At 36.6% G+C, this 20,017-nt stretch overlaps 1 protein-coding gene across 1 annotated transcript in view; it reads left to right on the top strand.

Annotated features, from left to right (window-relative positions):
* Nucleotides 1–20,017, top strand: part of LOC108241371 (ras-related protein Rab-26-like) — a 45,953-nt gene that overhangs the window by 23,599 nt on the left and 2,337 nt on the right. Inside the window, exons 5-8 of the mRNA XM_017425464.3 lie at nucleotides 403–455; nucleotides 17,057–17,122; nucleotides 18,581–18,637; nucleotides 19,273–19,349. Coding sequence (XP_017280953.1) covers nucleotides 403–455; nucleotides 17,057–17,122; nucleotides 18,581–18,637; nucleotides 19,273–19,349 — 253 coding nt within the window. The remainder of the gene's footprint in view (nucleotides 1–402; nucleotides 456–17,056; nucleotides 17,123–18,580; nucleotides 18,638–19,272; nucleotides 19,350–20,017) is intronic.

Raw genomic sequence — 20,017 nt, forward strand, 5'->3', positions numbered from 1 at the left:
AATCATCAAAATTAAACGAAATAAACATTTGAAATATATGAGTTTGTATGTAATGTATGAATATAATATACAAGTTTCACTTTTTAAATGGAATTACTGAAATCAATCTACTTTTTCATGATATTCTAATTTTATGACCAGCACCTGTACAGGAGAGACTTAGAAACACATCCTGCACAAGTCTGGCAGAGGATTGTTTCATTTGGGGAGCTCTAATTTATTTTCCTCACCACTGAGTTTCTACAGAACAAAGACAAGTCGACAAGCCCTCTGCCATCAGCGAAAGTAAAAAATAATAGCTTTTTATTTTGGATGGGTTTGAGCCATAGAGGTCAAAGCACAGATTTAAAGGTTTTGTGTCAAGGTGTTTAACATTTAACCCCTTTTTTTTGTCTCTTTCAGCTCTCCTTTTGCTGTACGACGTCACTAACAAATCGTCCTTTGACAACATACAGGTTGGTCACTTGTTTTTCTCTCTGATTCATTCTGGGTTGGATCCAACTCTTTCCTCTCATTTGTTGCGTGAACAGACGTTGTTGTTCTTGCATCAACTTGTGCTCCAAAAGTCATATTTATACTCTGCGAACATTTTGTTCTTTCACACAAAATGCCCTAACGAGAGAAAAGGCTGTTTGACATCTCACATAATCGTAGCTTATGGGAGTAAAGAAACAGCATGCAGGATTCTGATCTGTAATGGTAAAATGCAAAAAATAATAGAGGAATATTCATCCAGCCATTTTCTTTTACCCGTCTTCTCTTTTCTGGGTCGCTGTTGCTGTGCAAGAGGCTGGGTAAACCCTGGAGAGGTCATAAGTCCATCACAGTATAGAGGAAAATTTGGGGGGAAACAGAAGACGATGTATTTGAAGGAAACTGACTCTAATGATTTCAATCAATTGGACTTTGTCTAAAATGGGAGGAAAAGCCGGCTGAATACGACTTTGTAAAGTGTTCTCACTCTTAGACTTGAATAGTTTTGAAACATGTCTCATAGCCAATCTGTTACTATTTACTTCAAAAATGCAAAACATGATATGAATATTTGAAATATCCAAAGAGAGTCAATGTGTTAATGTGGCCTCTCTTTACACTGTTAGATTACATTTTACTGCCGCTCCCATTTCCTGGGGATGATTGCTTTTTACCAATTTGGTTAAGTTCTGTTTTATGAGTCTCTCTGGGGAGATTTGTCTTCTTCAAGTGATTAAGATAAACAATTATGATGCAGTGAGCAGCTCCAGTGAAGAACTCCGGGACCAGCTTAAGTTCAGATACCAGCATGTTGTCAATATGATTATGACCCAAACGGCTGTTTCAGTGTGGCAGGAACGATTATGGTGAGAATGGACAAACTCTAACAAAGAGCTCCCAGCTGAGTCTTTGTGAAACAAAATAAAAGCGTTTTGCATTGTGGTGCCCAGTCGGTCCGGTGGTGCAGATAAAATGTTAAATGTTGACGCTTTATGCATAATGACAGCACTTAAAAAACAGATTAGATGATTAAAGATGTAGCTGATAAAAATCACACAAGCATTTATGCAATGAGAAGCAGACGAGTTCAGTCCAGAGTTCATATTTAGATAATAGCTTTGATTAAAGATAACGTTTAATGCAGATTACTTTTGACAGCAAAGAGTTTAATATTGGCTGGACTTACAAGTTTCTTGTTTTGATCCAACTAACTAAAAGATGTGACTGTTCCAAACAAATCTGACCCAAAGAACTTCTGGGGGTTTTTATTTTTATTTTTTATGTATTTTATTTAAATAAGTAGTTTGTGAAATAAATTCAGCACTCTGGTTGTCATCTAGAACGTCTTGCTGATCAGTTCCAGTTTGCATAGAAATGAATAAATAATAAACACACAGAATCACATCACAGAATGCCATAAATTTAATGGGTTTTTTTAATCTGTAACCCTGGGCCTTTGTAGCACAGTTTTCTATTTTCTAAATCTACATAATCTAAATTTTAAATCACACATCGGTGCAGTTTTATATAATCTATTTTATTCAATGTTGTGGGATCTGAAACTCTTGCGATATTATTAAGTATTTTGAAGGTAGTCTAATCAGTATTTTCCATTGTTCACTTTTTTCCCCTAAGAAAAACAGCTTGGAAAGAACTAGACAGAATTAATGCTACAATGTTTCTTTAATTTTCTTAAATATGTTAAAAACTAACAAAGCATTTAACAGCAATACTTTAATTTGTGCATAAATAAATTCAGTCTGATGAAGAATCTTGCTGTAAATTTGATGCAGATATTATTATTATTAACTTGACCTGAACTCCATGACTATGTATGAAGCAAAAACTGCAACAGACACATTTGTTTGACAAGAAATAAAAGGTTTCAGAGATTTTCCCCCAACAAATAGGAATATTAGATTAGAAAGTGTCTGAAATCAAAAAAGGCTAAAAATGTTCTAGTTGTGCTGATTGGCTGCTTGGTCCAAGAACGAAGAAGTGCCAGCTGCACCATGAGGAGGGATCTAAAAAGCTTCATGGAAAGAGTCAGACTGTGTGTGCTCCTCTGGTCGGGGTGGAAAATCAGCTTATTCAACAATAACAACAGTCTGTAATTACAGCCTCACTTCAGTCACATCTAAAACAAAATATATAATTAAATGCTTTTTCCTGATGTTGGAAACAGTGGAGAAGCAGAAGCACTTTCCCATTTTTTAAAAAATAAATCATGCCACAATTCTGCACTTGTAAACATCATATAATCAGCAGTTACGGCTGTAAAACTGAACCTTTCACAAACCTTCATTTCCTCGTTTACTGCCCTTTACGACACTGTAATCTCTGTCAGAGAGGTTAACGTTGTTCCAGCCTGTCTCTGTGCTGTTTCCATCTGTGAACTGAGTGAGCCATACTGCTCAAAGAGAGGCAATTTTTCAGCTGCTTTATTTGACATTGTACACCAAATTGCTTTTTTTAAAAGGCACCAAAGGGCTCTAATGGAGGAAGGGGCTGTTTGTTACCAGTCTGTCAGAAAAATGTGATGTGCCTATGAGCTCTCAGTGATCACTGAAGCAGGAAAGATTCTGCTCGAGTTCAGATGTGAGCAAAAAATCCAAACTGAAAGAGAGAAGATGGCAGAGAAGAAGAACACAAATATGTTGGGAGGCACCACAGGGGAGCATGAGTAGCAAACTGTCAGCAATCTGACACACGATCTCCCTTTACGTGGTGAGTTGGTGGAGCTACAGAGGGTCTCTAGCATCTTCAAAGTCCGACACGCAGTGCTTCGAACATTCTCTCTTCTGTCTGAAAACCTGCAGCTCCGTCTCAACTCCGGGGACACTTTTACTGTCAGATGTATTCAAAGTTGGTTATGACTGCATATATGCTTTTTATTTAACTCGGTCTAACTCAAGACAAATAGTAATGGTGGTTTTAAACAACCATTGTTGTTCAAGTTCATGCAGTTCTTTAGTTTGTGCTCTTTAGGTTTGATTGCTTCTACTGTCTGTGCCCACATCTTTTAATATTAATAAATCTGCTCCTATTTATTTTATGTTTCATACTTTACCTCTTCTCTGCCTGCAAACCATGATCTGGATCTTGTTGGAATATGATGGACCTGGCACGCAGGCACAATTTGGTAAATGCCCTAAGTTATATCAGTTAGGGCATGAGCATTCAGTTTTATAGTTGAGTTTGGGCATTTTCTTCATTTTGGGTCCCCACAAAGAATACCCAAATCCTGCCTTCCAGGGGAAGATTACTTTTTTTGGCATAAAACTGAGCAGTTTATCCTAAATGTCTTATAGTTTCAGGCAGTTATTCTTAGTGAAAGAGGACTTGGCACTTAGTTTGTGTTTTTCGGTTACAAAAACAACTTTGTTCAGTTCAAGGTTCATAAAAAATATTAATACCATCCACAAAAAAAAAAACTAATTTAAATGTGCCTGTGCGCAACACTGTCAATAATTATATCGTTCTGCTGAGTTACAGTATAAGGGCACTAAAAGATTTAAAAAATGTATTTCACAGTTTCCCGATCAAATTATTATTAGAGAAAAAGGATGCTAAGGTATTTAATTACAGGAGATGTGTAGCAGAAAAGATCTTAAACTTTGAGAAGCAGGGAAAAAGAAGATAAATGGGATTGGAACGTGACCGTACTATCACACATTCATTTTCTATTGTTTGTCCGGGACTGGGTCACATGAGTAATAGTCTGAGCTGAGATCCCATAACTTCCCTCTCCACAGCAACCTCCTTCAGCTTTTCAAAGGGGGATAAGGGAGGCTTTTTCTAGCAGCTATAAAGTATAATGTCTTCAGTAAATTCTTAGTCTGCCCTGAGGCTTCCACCCTGTGGGACATGTTCAAAACACCATTCCTGAAAGACATCAAAAAGGCTTCCTAACCACAAGCCCAAATCAGCTCAGCTGAGTATTACATATAGTGTTATAGATAATACAAGTTCAGGTGATTCAATCTGTTTTGTTCAGCTTGTTAAAAAAAGTTTCTCTCTACGCCTTCTCTTTCTCTTTTATATCTGTCATATTTTTACACCCTTAAAACTGTTTTGCACGTTCAAGGAGACCACTCTTTCCTCACCGTGCTCTGCAGGGTCCTTGCTGTGAGTTTATTCCATTTTTCTTCTGGGGTTCCTTCTACTGTGCCCTCCTCACCTTGTCTTTTAGACTTTAATTTGCTGCAGCTCCTCCTGGCATTTCCCTCAACCATTTTTTCCCCTGCTGACTCCTTTAAACTATCCAGCAAGCCGAATATTTGGTCGAAGTCTGAGACGTTTCCAGGATGTTTAAAAGATAACCGCTTTGAAACCTTCATAGGGAGTGTTTAAATTGCCAGTTTATCTCAAATGTAATCTATTGTGCTTAATCTCCATCAAATCATCTTAAAATATTGTCATGTCAACTTGATATAAGTTGCTCAGTTTATGCTTTATTTGTAGTAATACATTCTGATTAATTGTAGCCTTAGAGCTCAGGTTCCCTGCTGAGATTGTTGCACATTATTATTTGAAACAGTTTTATCTCCTACAGACTAGAGGTATTCTTGGGAGGCACAGCTTGACAAGTCCGTCCCCACTTTCTACAGCACCCCCGCTCTCACTCTCAGTCAGTGTCTGTAAATGGAAGAAGAAATGTTGGCTGCGAGCTGCAGATTGCTGCTGGCACTACGCTGCCTAACGAGCATTAACTCAGGTTAATGAACACTAATGGTGATGAATGCCACTCTCGGGGAAAGGGCTAAATTAGATGAGCAAATAAATTTTTCTTTTGTTCCTCATTCCTCTCTCTCCCCACGGTTTATCACTGTCTTTGCATCGAGGACCCAACTAAGAAAGCATGACATTAACATCATTAAAGCTGTCCATCATTATGAGGAGAAATGTTTGACATTTAGGACATAATAGACTCAGTTGAAATAATTTCCTAGACTCTGACATAGCGTATTTGTAATACCTAGCTGTATTTTTTTTTATGGATTTAATTTCATTTGAAGTGGTTTGAAGAAAAGAGGTTTCTTTGAGTCAAGTTCTTAAAACCCACAAATAAATCTTTATCACCTGCCGCCAAAGGTAAAGAGGCCATAATGTTTTTGCCCATGTGCACATTTGTATTTGTTTCTGTCGTGTTAGCAAAGTATCTCATAATCCACTGGACAGATTTTACTGGAAAGTAAGAAACGTGATCATTGGCTGTACATCTACAGCTCATTAATGTTTGGAGTCAGTCCAATACAAGATGGCTGCCACAGCTAACCAACCTTAGCCAACAGAAACATGGCTGTAACTCAGTGTTACAGATAATAATCTAATGTTTGATGTGATAGTAGCTGAGAGTCATCCTCGGTGCATACTTCCAGCTTTAGTATATCTCACAAAATCTTGCAATATCACCTGAAACTGTGCATAAGTTTATTTACAAGGTTAAACCAAAATGGCTACAACTGCAGCCTTTATCAGCACGATATAAGATGGTTTTAGTTGAACACTCTTGTGTAAAAAAAAAAAAAACAGCAGGTGATATTTATTCCTCTCTTTATTTTATTTGATATATTTTATTGTTTTTCTTTTCAGCTACAGGAGGCATAAGTGTTATTAAGATGGTTTTTGTTGTCCACAGTGACACCCACGTCAATGATTTGTTCACATAGTCTGTTTTTATTGTAGCAGGATTGCTCAGGGCTTCCTAACAGTATGATGGTTTTCTTCTTGAAGAACTGCAATAAGAAGACTATAAACATATTTGAAGGCTTTTGTTGCAAATAGTTTGCTTCTGTGGTACAGTCGCTTTAAAAGTCACATCAGTTGCTGTTTATGGGAATCAGGAAAATAATCAGATATGGTGCTGGTTCCAAGTTCACATGCAGTTCACAAAATAAACCATTTCTCTAATGAAAAGAGAGATTATCTATCAAGACTGGGGACAAGTACTGACCCTTTCAGACCAAATGAAGGCATTCTTGCACACTGAAGCCAGGGTGTTTTTATAGACTTAAACTAAGCAAAGACCAAAGAAGACTTGTGATGCACTGGGACAAATGTTTTGCACAGCTATTACAAGAGGAATCTACAGAGGGAGAAGGTGAAGCATGAGTTGATATGTGGTTGTGAGAGTTCAATTAACTGTATGACACAACGTTTTGGTGAACCCCTCAGGAAACGCAGGAACTCTGTTTGGGGAGTTCAGCACAGTCATGTTGTGGTCACAGTTCTGAGGTTTCAATTCTGATTTTCAATGAATGTGAGATACGGCTCCTTGACTTCTTGAATTAGCTGTAACTGATAACATTGTTTTTGTGAAGTTTTTTTGGGGGGAAATTTTTACCACAAGACTCTTCAAAAGAAAAAAGAAACATGGCATTTGTTATAAGTTACAGCAGAATAGAAAACAAAGCATGTGTCTTTGATTCAGAATACCAAAGTTGGTCAAGTCTGTACTCTGGATTTAATCTGATATTAGTAAATACATAATCATTCTTAAGGTAAGACAGTGAAGGCAATGTTGTATAGCTATCCCATGTTATTTTAGAGATGATCATAAAAGACATAATGAAACCGTTAACAGCTTACCTAAAGTTCACATGCATACACTGATTTGTGTCTGAACTACTGCAGAGCTTTGAGCTGAATCCTGCCGTCAGACCATCACACAGAGGCTGAGTTTTATGGAAATTTCATCATTTAATGTGCTCTTTATTCATTTGTGAATGTCCTTCTAATTATACAAAAATGCTGCAGCAAGAAAAGGATGAAGCCATTTTTGTTGCAGCAGCTGTAAAAGATCAGAAGGTAAAACCGCTTCTATGCGTTCGTTTTAAAGGAAACAACGGATTTAGTTTTTTCAGTCTTTTGAACCTTTTTTGAATCTCAAGCAAGAAATGGAAAGACTTCTAATTATTTCAAAATAATAAGTAATCAGATAATGATCCAAATGAGTTGGTTTCTGAAATTAAAACTCCCTGATGTATAAGAAAAATGTTTCTTATTGAACATTAGGGTTGTCTAGTACAATAAGTATCTTAATGCACTGCTAATGGTATGATACATTAAAGAGGAAAGAGCAGCAAAAACTGATATAATAGGATTCCGCCTAATTACATTATTATCTGGACTTTAATCATGGGACATGACGCAAAGCACAAAAAAAAAAAAGTTTTTTATTAAGACAGTCTAATATAAAAGGACCCCTCAAAAACTGGCTTTATTTTAAAATTACAATACACTTTGATAAAACCTGATTCACAATTAACAAATAATATCCAAAAATGAGGCTTAGTGCAACAGTAATAAAACCGCCAGCAGCTAATGTGTTTGACATTCAGCAGTGAGCAGCAAATCTATTTTCTATATTATGTATTATAAATCTGAAAACAAAGGTTAACCTTTTTTTTTTTTAAGGAATATTAGTTGATCAGAGTGAAGCACACATTTAGTGTTTGCTTCTGTTTATGTCTGTGCTACAGCAATTCTTCTCTTAAACATTAAGTGTTGCTAATGAGAAAACAATACAGCTAAACAGCAGGGATTTCAGCAATCCTTTTTTTTTAATTTTCTGAGAGGGGTGGGGTTACAGTGGATGCCTGTAGAAACAAACTTGCTTGCAGCCTTTACATTTATTCATTAAAACTAATGTTTTCTATTGGTACAAAGACATGATCGACTGATGCATCTAGATTTATATTCCCAAAACCGTTACCAACTGCTCGATCAATCAGGTTGCAATGTGCACGTTTGTGAAACTGTCCACATCCCTATTGAACAGCTTTGCAGTGACAGTGATTGTTAAATGATCTAGAACCGTGTTGCTGTGTTTGCTCCCGCATCTTTTTTGTGCGGCCGCACGTGCTTCTGTCCGAGCGCTTCATGCTTTTGTGTCTGTGTTGTAGAAATACAACGAAAGCCTTGAGGGAGACGAAACCTTCAGCTGCTTGTTTTCATTCATCTCTCTGTCTGTCCCCGGGGCATGTATTGGCTTCGGATGAAATGGCTGCCTGCCTACCACATAGCTGTTAGTTAAATGTCACGGCACCGCCGCACCAGATGGTGATGAGAGAAACTGTCAGTAAATAATGCAGTGATATAAAGTCAGATACCAATAATTTATAATCAGAGGACTGTCTGGCATTTGAGAAGTGACTCATTTGAGATTTTCCAGTGCTCTGTAAAAACAGTTTAGTAATGTTTCTGCGCCATCAGGTTTGATTCAGCCTCACATGGGCATGAAATGCGTTAACTCTTATTGTCATTCAGTCGTTGCTTGGGAATTGGTTTTCTGCATGAAACATTATTAGTGTGTCAGCTCCAACGCGCCAGTGGATGAATGTAGTTGTACAGGATGCGGCGGGGGGGGGCTCTGCAGGGGCAAAATGTCGAAGGTAAAATGAATTACGGAAGTCCTCTGTGGACATTTCCATTTACTTGAACATGGGGTGCAAAGTGGCATAACATATGGGACATTTACTGTAAGTGCACAAAAAGAGTGCCAAGATGGATGAAGATTGTTTTACAGCTGCTCGCTGTTTGCTGTAGTGAAGTCAATTTCAACAGAAACAAAAAGAAAACTGCATTTTCCTGGTAGGTGAATTTATTAGAGGTGCTTGATTTTTAAAAAAAAAAAAAAAAAACAACATTCAAAAGCAGGGAAAAAAAGATGACCTCTCCCTCGTCTAACTGCATTTGTTATATAACACCATCATTTCTGCATGTTTACCTGAAAAGTCCTGAACGTTCCCCTGTTGTAGCTCTGCAGAATAAAAAGCCCTTCCCCTTCGAAGAGGCTGACCTGTCGACTGTGTTAAAAACAAAATTCTGATTCAACCGCATGTTTTTCTTCTCTTCCTGCCATAGAAAGAATGGTCAAGTTCACCGAGGCTGCTTTTTTCACAAATAGAAGTGTTTCAAAGATCCAGTAGTTAATTTAACTGTAAGTCTTTTACGTTAATATGTCAAAGTTCAGAGTGGTTTGTTTTAGTATTCGACGTGATTTCCTAGAAACAGTTTTATTGTGATGAAAGTTTTAAGGCTAAAAAGTCAGACGTTTTGTTTTGAAGGAAAGAAATGTTCCTTTGGTCAAAAAAAGGAAAAGGTTTTCAAACAAATAAATACATAAACAAGATGAGTTGCTGTTAATTTATTGCCTCTAAAAAGAATTCTGGTAATGAAATCTGTAATCTCTTTTATAGGAGGCTTAATTTTTCCCATTTTTCCCTAAAAGCTTTTAGGCATTAAATGATTTCAACACCTATTCTGACAGCAGTAATAGTTTCTTTATGACTTTTATTTTCTTTTTGTTTGTGTATATTTCTAATAGATTTACTCAAATTGAATCATACTATCATCTATTAAATCTCTTTCAGTATCGTTTACCCAAAAGCCAACATTTGTTTCCTAAAACCTTGTGGTGTTTGTTCCTACATTCCCTTTCTTCTCTTTTCAGAAACTAATAATTTGTCAAATGTTTTTTTTTTTTTATCTTAGACAGAAAGGCTCTCACCAAACCTACCAAACATATAATATTTTTTTTTCTCATATGCTTTCTGCTTTGAGTGTTTTCTCTCACCCCAGTGAGAACAGGTGGGGAGGAGTTGTTTTTTTGGTTGTGTTTATTCTGGCCTATGTTTTTTAGAAAGGCTGTGAAAAATGTTTTTCCCGTATGGTAAGTAGCCTCTTACGGTGTGGAGGAGGCTTTTACATGATGTTGCAATTATTTAAAATTTGGAACGGGTGTAATAATTAGTTTGCACACAAAGGAAAACCAGGCAAACTTCTAAGAACACAAAAAATATACAGCTAATAATATAGCAAGTTGTTTTTATTATTTAGACTGATTTTGTCTTTGTGGAGCAGCTTATTGGAACAAAACAAATATTTTTTCTTCAAGCACAATAAAAAATTTGCTCATGGTTTTATTTTACTGGGTTAGGATCTCACCAGTTAACACTTTCAAACCTCTTTAAAGACCAGATTAAAACCAAGTAACCTATAAATATTGCAATTGCTTGTTTCAGTGTGTCTCAGGAGTCTCCTAATTAATGTCTGTGCAATTTTACAATAACTGTCTCACTCCTCCAAACAGTGTAGTGTTAAAATGAGTGTGTGGATTTTTGCTTGACAGAACCTGATTATATGCAAACATGAGGGTTAATTATAGTTTGATAAAACACCTGTATCAAAAATCCACCATTGTGGCCCTTTTTTTTAATTCCATTGCAGCTTTGAGACCTTGCATCTGCCTCACAATGAGTCTGCACCTGGCTTTTAGCACCATTCATCATATACTTTATGATATACTGAAAGTCTTGAATTATTCATGTCTGTATTCATGCATTTATAGTCTCAAGAAGTGATGTGAAGTAAAAAGGTAAGTGAAACTGTTTGAAATAATTTTTTTGACTTTTTTAGTTACTAATGCAATATGTTTTTAGGTTGAAACATTTTTTTTCTGACTAATATTAAGCTGTGTGGGTAGAACACAGAGGTCTGAGGTGTGCAGCCAACTACAAAGGGCCACAGACAAAATATCTCAGACATAACAATTCAATAATCATATAGGTACACCCTTTTAATTGAAAACTACTTTTCCTTACAGGAATGCAATTTGCCTGCTACCTTGCATGATGGACTTTTTGTCAAAAACCTCAGTGATCTGTTAGCACGTGGATTATGTGTTAGGGGTCTCGTGCAGCTATTACCAGACCCAACTTGAGCTCAGTGTCTGTAAAACTGACTGAGTTCTAGTCATTTTTGTGCTTACTAAGTTTGAATATCTACGGCAATCATCTTAAAATGATTTAACTCCAAAAGTAGGCAGTTGCAAATGTAGATTTATTCATTACTTTTCTGAGAGTTTCATTAAAATCTGTCCAGTCGTTCATGAGATATTTCGCTAACAGAAAAACAAATGAATGCACACTCAGGCAATTGCATTGTTGCCTGCTTTTCATGGCAGTGGGCGATATCTGTTCACAAAAAGCATTTCAAATTTCTGTTTATCAGAGCTCGGCTCTTCTTTTGAAGATAAGTTGTTGTTGTCATCAGACATCGCTGTTACTTGCGAGGAATACGCTTGTGCAGAAATCCACATGTACATCCTTTCATGAGGCCATTAAAAGCAGACAAAACTGCATAGGCCTGAAATAAAAAAGGACCAAGTTTAAGGTCAATGCTCATGTTCAGCCTCTGCAGTTTGAAAACCACTCAGAGAAAAGCTTTCCTCTCGTTTGAGCTCATATTCACTCTGAATGCAGCTTTTCAAAGGACGTCAGTCATCAGAACAAGTCCCACACTCATGTTTGAGGCCACATAAACACGTCAGCTGCTCCTATACGAACACAAAAGCCTTTATTTTCCCTGTCAGGCCGCAAATATCAGCTCTGATTGTGTTTTTTTTTTTTTTTTTTACATTATGAAGTATTGTAACAGATTAAATTCATAGCTGTAGCTTTTCTTTAGTGCAGCTGTTTGTTTTTCCATGCATGTGTGGCAACACTTCTGTCTTCCTTGTGTGCCGGTCGGGTCACAGTGTCATTGTGTTTAGCTCAGCTGCCTAAACCTGGTCTCAGGGGGGAAGTCCTACTTTCTCCCTGCACTCCTCTGGGTTCATTCAGTCTGACTTTGCTTGTTGTTCGGAGCAAACTTCCCCTCTTTGTCTCTCTCCGTGTAAACCTCTGATCAAAGCTTGGCAGGAATAGCAATGTCAACCGTAGCAAATCTGCTTAGACAAAAGTGCAACAAAGGGGAAAAAGTTGCGTCGTGAGGGAAAAACTCCAAGGCTCCTCAAGGATATTCAGTCTTGTGTACTAATAAAGTCAAAGTGTGACCCGGGATTTCCAGCATGGAAAGAGATTCTGTTCACAGCGCTGGGATGCATTGTTTGTTGTTGTGACTCATAAGACGTCAAAGAGTTCAAGGACAAATCCTTCATATTGTGGAGTGTTTGCTTGAAATAAACCAACATCATGTGGTTTGAATTAGGATTTTTCATTTAAAAACAAATCAGTAAAGCATTGAAATTACTGCTTTTACTGAAAAGTGGTAAACGCTTTTCTTTCTTTTTTTAATTTTTTAGTATAATTAGCAAAGTTCACATCCAACATCGAAAACAAACTGGTTTCTGCAGAACTGGGTCTCTCATCAAAGCTCTTTATTGTATGCAGAAAAGCTCGTGTTATAGGATTTCTGTCATGTCCAACAACCAAAACAGTTTAAAATGATCCAGCACCAGAAACGGGTTCACATAAAAACAGAAAGTGAGAACAAAATAAATCAATCAGGATTCTTTTTCAGCAGCGGCAAAGAAAAATCTACTCCAAGTCAACAGCTTCATCCTGCAGCAGGTGACAACTCGTCTCGGTGATGTTAAAGTGCTGCTGCCAGCAGCTGTCGGTCCATCTTTAAAAGTTTGTCACTCATCCAGATCCTTGGGTCCTTTTCTTCTCTTTCACTCAGTTTCTCTGTCTTGTTGCTTTTTGGCAGCGCTCTGTGAAACTTCTCTCCTTCTGCAGCGCCAGTTTTCCTGCCATCGTTACTGTGTTCTTCTAATCCCTCGGCTGAATTTCACTGGGTTTGTTTAAAGTTTAAAGTCTTTACAAATAAGACAAACTGCATCTGGATGTAACACTGTTTCTTAAACTTTGATACAAGAGAAAAGAGAATGTATATAGCAATTCATCATTTCCCAACTCTGTGCCATTATCATTGACTTTTGTCTCCCTGCATTGGGCCACTTCTTCTTTTTTTTCTTTTTTTCTTTTTTCCTCTTGTCACAGAGGATAGTACACTTATTGATTCTTGCATTTATTTATCTGATACTGTCTTATAACTAAACAGAATGATTTTATTTTTCAAAAGCTACTAAGAACCATTCAATGTATGTATTAATCACACCAACAATACATGGACCATCTTTTCATCAATGAAAAAGATAATTATATATTTTTAAATATGGTTTTAATGACCATGGCAGCCAAACAGTTTTTAAAAGCAAAGTTTCAGCTCATTAATAATCATTAAGGCCTCCAAACAAAATGAGAAAATGTGATATCAGTTATATCCTTGGAGAATGACTCATCTGTTTTAGAGCAGAAGCAGAGGATGAATTGAGTTTTCTCTCCTTTTAGCCTCCTTTCAGTTTTATCTATCCATCTGGTCTGGCGTTTACATTTAAAAGAGGTTGATAAACTGTATAATATTTCTGCTTCTCATTAACGTGGCAGTCAGGGAGTGAAAAATAAAGGTGTGTTGTTACCATGGTGACCCTAATGAGCCACTGGCAGCAGCTCGAATATTTCTTTTGATCTTGGCTCTCTTTTCAGTTCTTATACAACTCATACGTCACAATGGAGGCTTTTTGTTTATTTAGATTATCACAAAGTTATGTTATAATTTTGGCCAGTAGCTGCAGCAACACCTTTAAAAATTTCTGAAGAAATTTTCTAGTCATATAATACTAACATTTTCTTGTTCTTAATACAAATATACAATACTTTTGGGGATTGTTGCAAAAGCAAAAGCTTCCTTTTTTTCAGATCAGCTTTCAGTTTGTATGTTTTAAACTCTGTTTATCAGTCTGGTTTTCTCCTGATGATTTCTCCATGAAGGTCATGTTGTTGCCTCTGCCCAACACAGTGTAGCTCACCACATCTTTATCAGATAACCCCTACATGTTTCTGCAGCTCTGTCGTTATATTCTGTTATGCCTTTGTGCTCAGCAGATGTCTGGAGTCAGAGCCCCCTGTTGCTGCTTGTTTTCAGATATGTAGCATATTTCCAATCGTATCACAAACTGTTTTTCAAATTATTTTCTGCAGATTCGTGCTAATAGGCAATACACCAGTCTGATGTTAAATATAATCCTCTGTGTTTTTCGTTGGTCATGCTTTGTTCACCCCTGAAGTTGTTAATAATTAGTGATGAAAATTCCTAGAATTTTTTTTTGTTGTTGTTGCTAGTAGGCAAGGTTTTGTATTTAAATAGGTGCGTGCTTTTAAAACTGTTGTTTTATATCTAAATCTCTTCCATAAATGTTTTGTTTTGTGTTTTCCCTTGTTTCCAGCTGCCGTGCTGTCAGGGTTGAATCTGCAGTCAGGGCTCCTATCTCTTAAAAACAAATGGTTGATGTATGAAATATGTAAAGGTCAAAACGTTCCTATTTGTATTCTGATTCACTGAAATCTGCTCTGTCGCTTCTGATGTTTGCCAAATTACTGCGCTGATTGCATCCCCTTTCTGTGATGAGAGCACAATAGGAAGCTTTTGGATGGAAGTGACGAGTGGCATCATCTGGATTCTATGATTATGTTTCTGTGAAATGACCCATGGGGAGATGCACTTTAAACAGCCAAATGATATAATTACAAGCTACTGCTCATCAGAGGTAATCGCAGCATACAGAGAAAATCACTGAGCCAATTTCGTCAGATTTTGTTCTGCTAATTTCACTCCATTTTTTTCAGCGCTCACGATGCAGATTTAAATCCAACTCAAATCATTTAATGTTAAGAGCTTTTTTAACCTATCGCCCTGCCTACAAAGGAAAGGATAATGTTGTGATTTAGAAACCTCAGAGTACACATCTCATGAACTCCAAAGCTCCTCAGACAACAAAAGTGATGAATCATTGATTCAAGTTAAAAACAATAGCCTAAAGGATTAATCAGGATAAATGATGAGCATCCAAAACCAACTTTTGTAGTGAATAAAATTTGTTTCCCATTTACCTGAATGTAAACTAAAATAAAAACACAAGTAGACATCATGTGCATTTTAATTTAAGCTGTTTGTTAATCAAACTTTACTTCATTCACTATTATTAAAATGACTACAAAATAGTTTATTTTTAATTGAGGTTATAAACTAAAGTCAAACTAACTCCTGACTCAAGTTGAGGGAAACCAAGTGTTGGAAGGCAATTTAGGCTAAAATTGAATTTTTGTGGCCCTTGTCCCTGTTGATCAATACGCTTTGCAGCTCCTTTGTCAAAGTGACCTAAAATAAAAGTTTAGAGTGTGCAGTTTTACTGAATAATGGCCAAGGAAAATGCAAATTTCTTATTTGTATCGAAGTGGACTGGCCTTGGGGGAAACGTGTCTTAAAGTGTAGGAGAGAGCGTTTTTAGAAGAAGCTTATTTGCAACTGTTCTGTGTAAAATAATATGAAATTGGCATTGATTTTGCATATTTAATCTCAATATTGAGTTGTGAGACACAGAAATGTGATTGTGGTTTAGATTATGAAGCAGGACCCAGATGTTGCTTTTAACGTTTGTGTTTTGTCATAAACATATTTTCCACCTATAGGCCAAAAGTGCATCCTTACTGCAAACAAGACAAAAGCACATCTGGATTCCAGTCAATTTTCTCTGAACTCACAAGCATGTATAAATCTTTTGCACTTCAAGTGTAATGTCAATAATAAATATTACTTTTTTATCAGGCATGTTGTTTGAATTGGTAACTTGGTTTCGGTTATTATTAGAAAATAAAACATGTTGCAAAAATGTTCAAGGCCTGAAAGTAAAATTCCCTACTCTTAAAAGAAGTTCAAAAGTAAAAACATAAAAAGGTTAAAGGCATTTTTCTAATGTGAAATCTGAAGACACTAAAGAGTTAAATCTGGTAAACTACAGGAATCACTTCATAAGTAAGATTTTTAGTTCAGTTTCAGTTGAAACCAACATATTGTTTTAATCATCAGACAAAAACCTGCTTTGATTATTGTCAAATGTTTATTTGTGTTGTTTACAGTGTGGCATCAGATTTGTCTGGAAATTAACATCAAGGTCTTTCAGTGTGGGGAATAGTGTTACCACACAATATTTCTTATCTCCTGTTTTTTAATCCTGTTCTGACCTTTGCATGGAGGTGACCCCCATCAGATCCCTTCGCAAGCACCAAGCATCACTGGAGTTAACTCCAGGAGCAGTCAGGGGAGCTCAGCTGTAGAGGAGAAAAAAAAATCATTCATCAGCAGCCAGTCAGAAATCTAATTTCACTGCAGGAACAATCAGGCATTTTGCTGATACAAACAATAATATTTCATCAGCAAGCTTTCGCAGGTGTTCATCAGAGGTAATTAACAGCTCATTACCACAGAACGGATGGTTCAGCTTCTGTCGGAGCACATCCAGTCAGCAGTGCTGTGTGTTCTCCTGCAAGGCTTTATTTGTCCTCTGTGTGTGGAGGAAAACAGGAAGCGGCAGACAGTGTTGATTAACCTGCTTTGTCACAGTTCCTCTTCCTCACGTGCTTTTCTTTGCTTTTCTTTCTTTTTGTCCTTGGATTATTTTTCTCCATCATTCATCACAAAGAAAAATGTTTCATCACCAAAGGCATTTATTAACTTTCCTTCCCCATCTCCTTTTTATTCAGATTATTAGATTTAATGTGCATCTTGTCCTTGACAACTTTCACACAAGGTTTCTTTGTTCTAAGCTTTTTTTAATTATATTTATGCAATACTTTTTGTATGTCTTATTTGAGAAGGTGCATTTTATATAATTTTGCATTAATATTTTCCTCTGATCTTTGTTTTTTTCCCCCTTTGTCTTGTTTGTGCTTACCAGGCATGGCTGACTGAGATCCATGAATATGCTCAGCAGGATGTGGTGCTCATGCTGCTTGGAAACAAGGCAAGACACTTACCCGTGTTGTTAAAGTTGCTAATTTTACATGTGTGTGTGTGTGTGTGTGTGTGTGTACTTTTCAAATGGTGATTCACACAGGTTTTCCAACATAAATACAAAAATCCTGAGCAACATCTTTTTTTTTTGTAAATATACAATGTATTTTGCTTCCTGTAGTTTTTTAACTGCTCTTGGGCAAAAGCAGCACCATTGTTTACTTATTGTTAGTTCAGTGTTTGTGAGCAGATTATGTTATAAAATAGGAGAGCAAAGACAGCAAACCAGTACGACAGGTTGGTGTAATGGATACACTGCATGTGAGAGACTTGATTTGGACTCTCCATAGAGGAGACGAAGGGCTTTTTATGTTTTTCCACTAACTATGAACTTTTGGAATACATGTTTGTTTTAATTTGTTTTATTTACAGTCAGAAATAGCTTAAGCATAGTTTTAAAAACCAACTTTAGCCCTTTTTTTTACATCTTCACAGCTGAACGTTATCAGTGAGACGGCAGCCCGTGGTGTTCTGATGTGTTGGACTAAACCAAGTCAAAGCTCAGGGAGGGGGGTGACAAATGTAACTGATATATATGGAACTCAGTTTTTGTTTTGTTTTTTAATTTGTAACTAAGAAAGAAATATAATCAATAAACATTTCCTGTTTTTGCCTTATTGCTGGGAGTGATAACATGTTTTTGGATCGACAAAAAACACAAGTTTCTACCCCCACTTTAGCAGCTGCTCCTCCATCCATCACCCATCGTATTTACCTGACTAGTTTTAGAGAAGAGCTTCATTATTTGTTTGCTATCCATGAATAGGGCATAACCAAAAACGTAAAATTAATAAATTAGCTAAATTAGCAAAGAAATTCAATTGTCTGTTTGTTGCTAAAACATATTTTTTCCCGTTTCTCTTGCCAAAGAAAACATAAAACCACCAAAGGGATAATTAAAGAGCTATAACCCAAAATAACAATTTTAAAAAAATCTCAGCCTGGTGTGCAACGTGTCCTTAAAAACTGAGGACAAGTGAAGCAAAATAAAACAAGTTACTGGCCAGAGAAACGCATCCTGACAGAGATGTTCTTAAATAAAATAAAAGACCTGACAGAACCTGAGAGGTGCATCATCCTTCAGTTGGGTCATTAACTTTATGTCTATATTTGACTGATCTTTAACAATCACCTTGTTGGTGCAAAAATACTCCTGGACTAAAATTAGGATTTTAAAAATAAAGAAAGTGTCTGAACAAAAAAACAAAAAGACACTTCTTTAAAGATCTTAAAGAGGCCCAGAGACGATTTGAAGCACATTTGTGAAGAAATAGAAGGTGCCTCAGTACTGTCTGTGTTAACTGTAAAGAAGCAGATGTTGTTGTTTGGGAAAAAAGTCTTACATAACAGAAAGTTGTCAGATGGAGGTGAAGTTTGAAGATGTGACCTCGTTTTTTTGTGTCTCCAGGCTGATGCCACTCATGACAGGGTGGTGAAGAGAGAGGAGGGGGAGAAGCTCGCAAAGGTAAAGAAACGGAAAATAGGGAAAATGGGGATCAAGGCTTCTTTAAAAATGTTGTTTACCATATAACTATTTTCAGCTGCAAGTTAGATAACAATGAGTATTAGAAAAATGTCCAATTGTCTTCAGAGGCAGTTAGATTTTTACACTTGCTCATTATGACATTTTCTTTCTTATTAGAAAACAGCACAATCTGCAAAAGAAACCTGTAACAAGTATTTGCTTCTCTCTAGATTCATATATATGACTCATCACCAGTAAAAGGTTTAAATTTCGCACCTTGAAGTATTTCTATATTTATATCCCATGACTATATACTTGTTGATTGAATCAATCAGTTGTTTAAATTAAACTGTTTACATTTTACCTCAAGTATTTCCAGAAATGGGAGAAATAATTAACAAAACAATAAGTCATGGTTCAATCTAGACGGGTAAAAGACCAATTATTTACTATCCCTGTTTGCAGAAAGTTTGAAAACCTTCCTTTAGAGTTGGATTCTCCAGAATAATCATTGAGCAGAATAACACCTTACACTTATGGCTCTACTCTGTTCCACTGAAATGTCTAAACGTATAAAATGTTAAAGTGTTGTGCCTGTTGAGACAACAATAACCGATAATGTTTTGACTCTGCAGGAATTTGGGGTTCCTTTCATGGAGACGAGCGCCAGATCAGGCCTTAACGTAGAACTGGCTTTTACAGCTGTGGCCAAGTGAGTCCAACCCTCCCTCAGTTCAGAGATGGGTTTTCTGTTAGGGATACCAATTATTAACAGTGCTCTTAACCAATAACCACGTTAATAATAAACATTTGACTCATAGTTAAAGCAAAACAAATTCAGTGAGATTTATTAACACGGACACAATGTTTACTGCTTCTAAGTCGTTTAAAAATAATGATAGATAAAGTCACAGGTATTCTGAACAATCATGTGTGAATGTGTAAAATTGCTTTTAAACAATTGACTCCAATAATCCCAAAGTACTGAACAAAGCGAACAAATTGCAGCGCCTGAACTGCTCTTGGTATTTCTTTTTATTCTTTCTGTGGTTGTGGGCACAACTTGAATATTGTGTGAACAAACCATTACCAACACAGAGCTGCTCAGCTGAAGCTGAATCTACAAATAATTTTGTATCAGATATAGTAGTTCAGAAATCTGTCATCATTTACGACTTCTGTGATTGTTTTTTATTTCTGCAGATTATTAAAAACATTCTTTAAAGACTGCATATTGCCCACTGCATTACCCACCAAAGTTTTGAACAAAGATCTTATCAGTGCTCAGTGTGTGTTGTGGATGACTGTCAGCTACTACCTCACCAAATTTTAGTTGAATATCTGTAAAGCTGGCTGAGTTATAGCCATGTGTGTGTTTTC

The sequence above is a fragment of the Kryptolebias marmoratus genome, linkage group LG12, assembly GCF_001649575.2.
Source record: "Kryptolebias marmoratus isolate JLee-2015 linkage group LG12, ASM164957v2, whole genome shotgun sequence".
In the NCBI taxonomy this organism is placed as follows: Eukaryota; Metazoa; Chordata; class Actinopteri; order Cyprinodontiformes; family Rivulidae; genus Kryptolebias; species Kryptolebias marmoratus.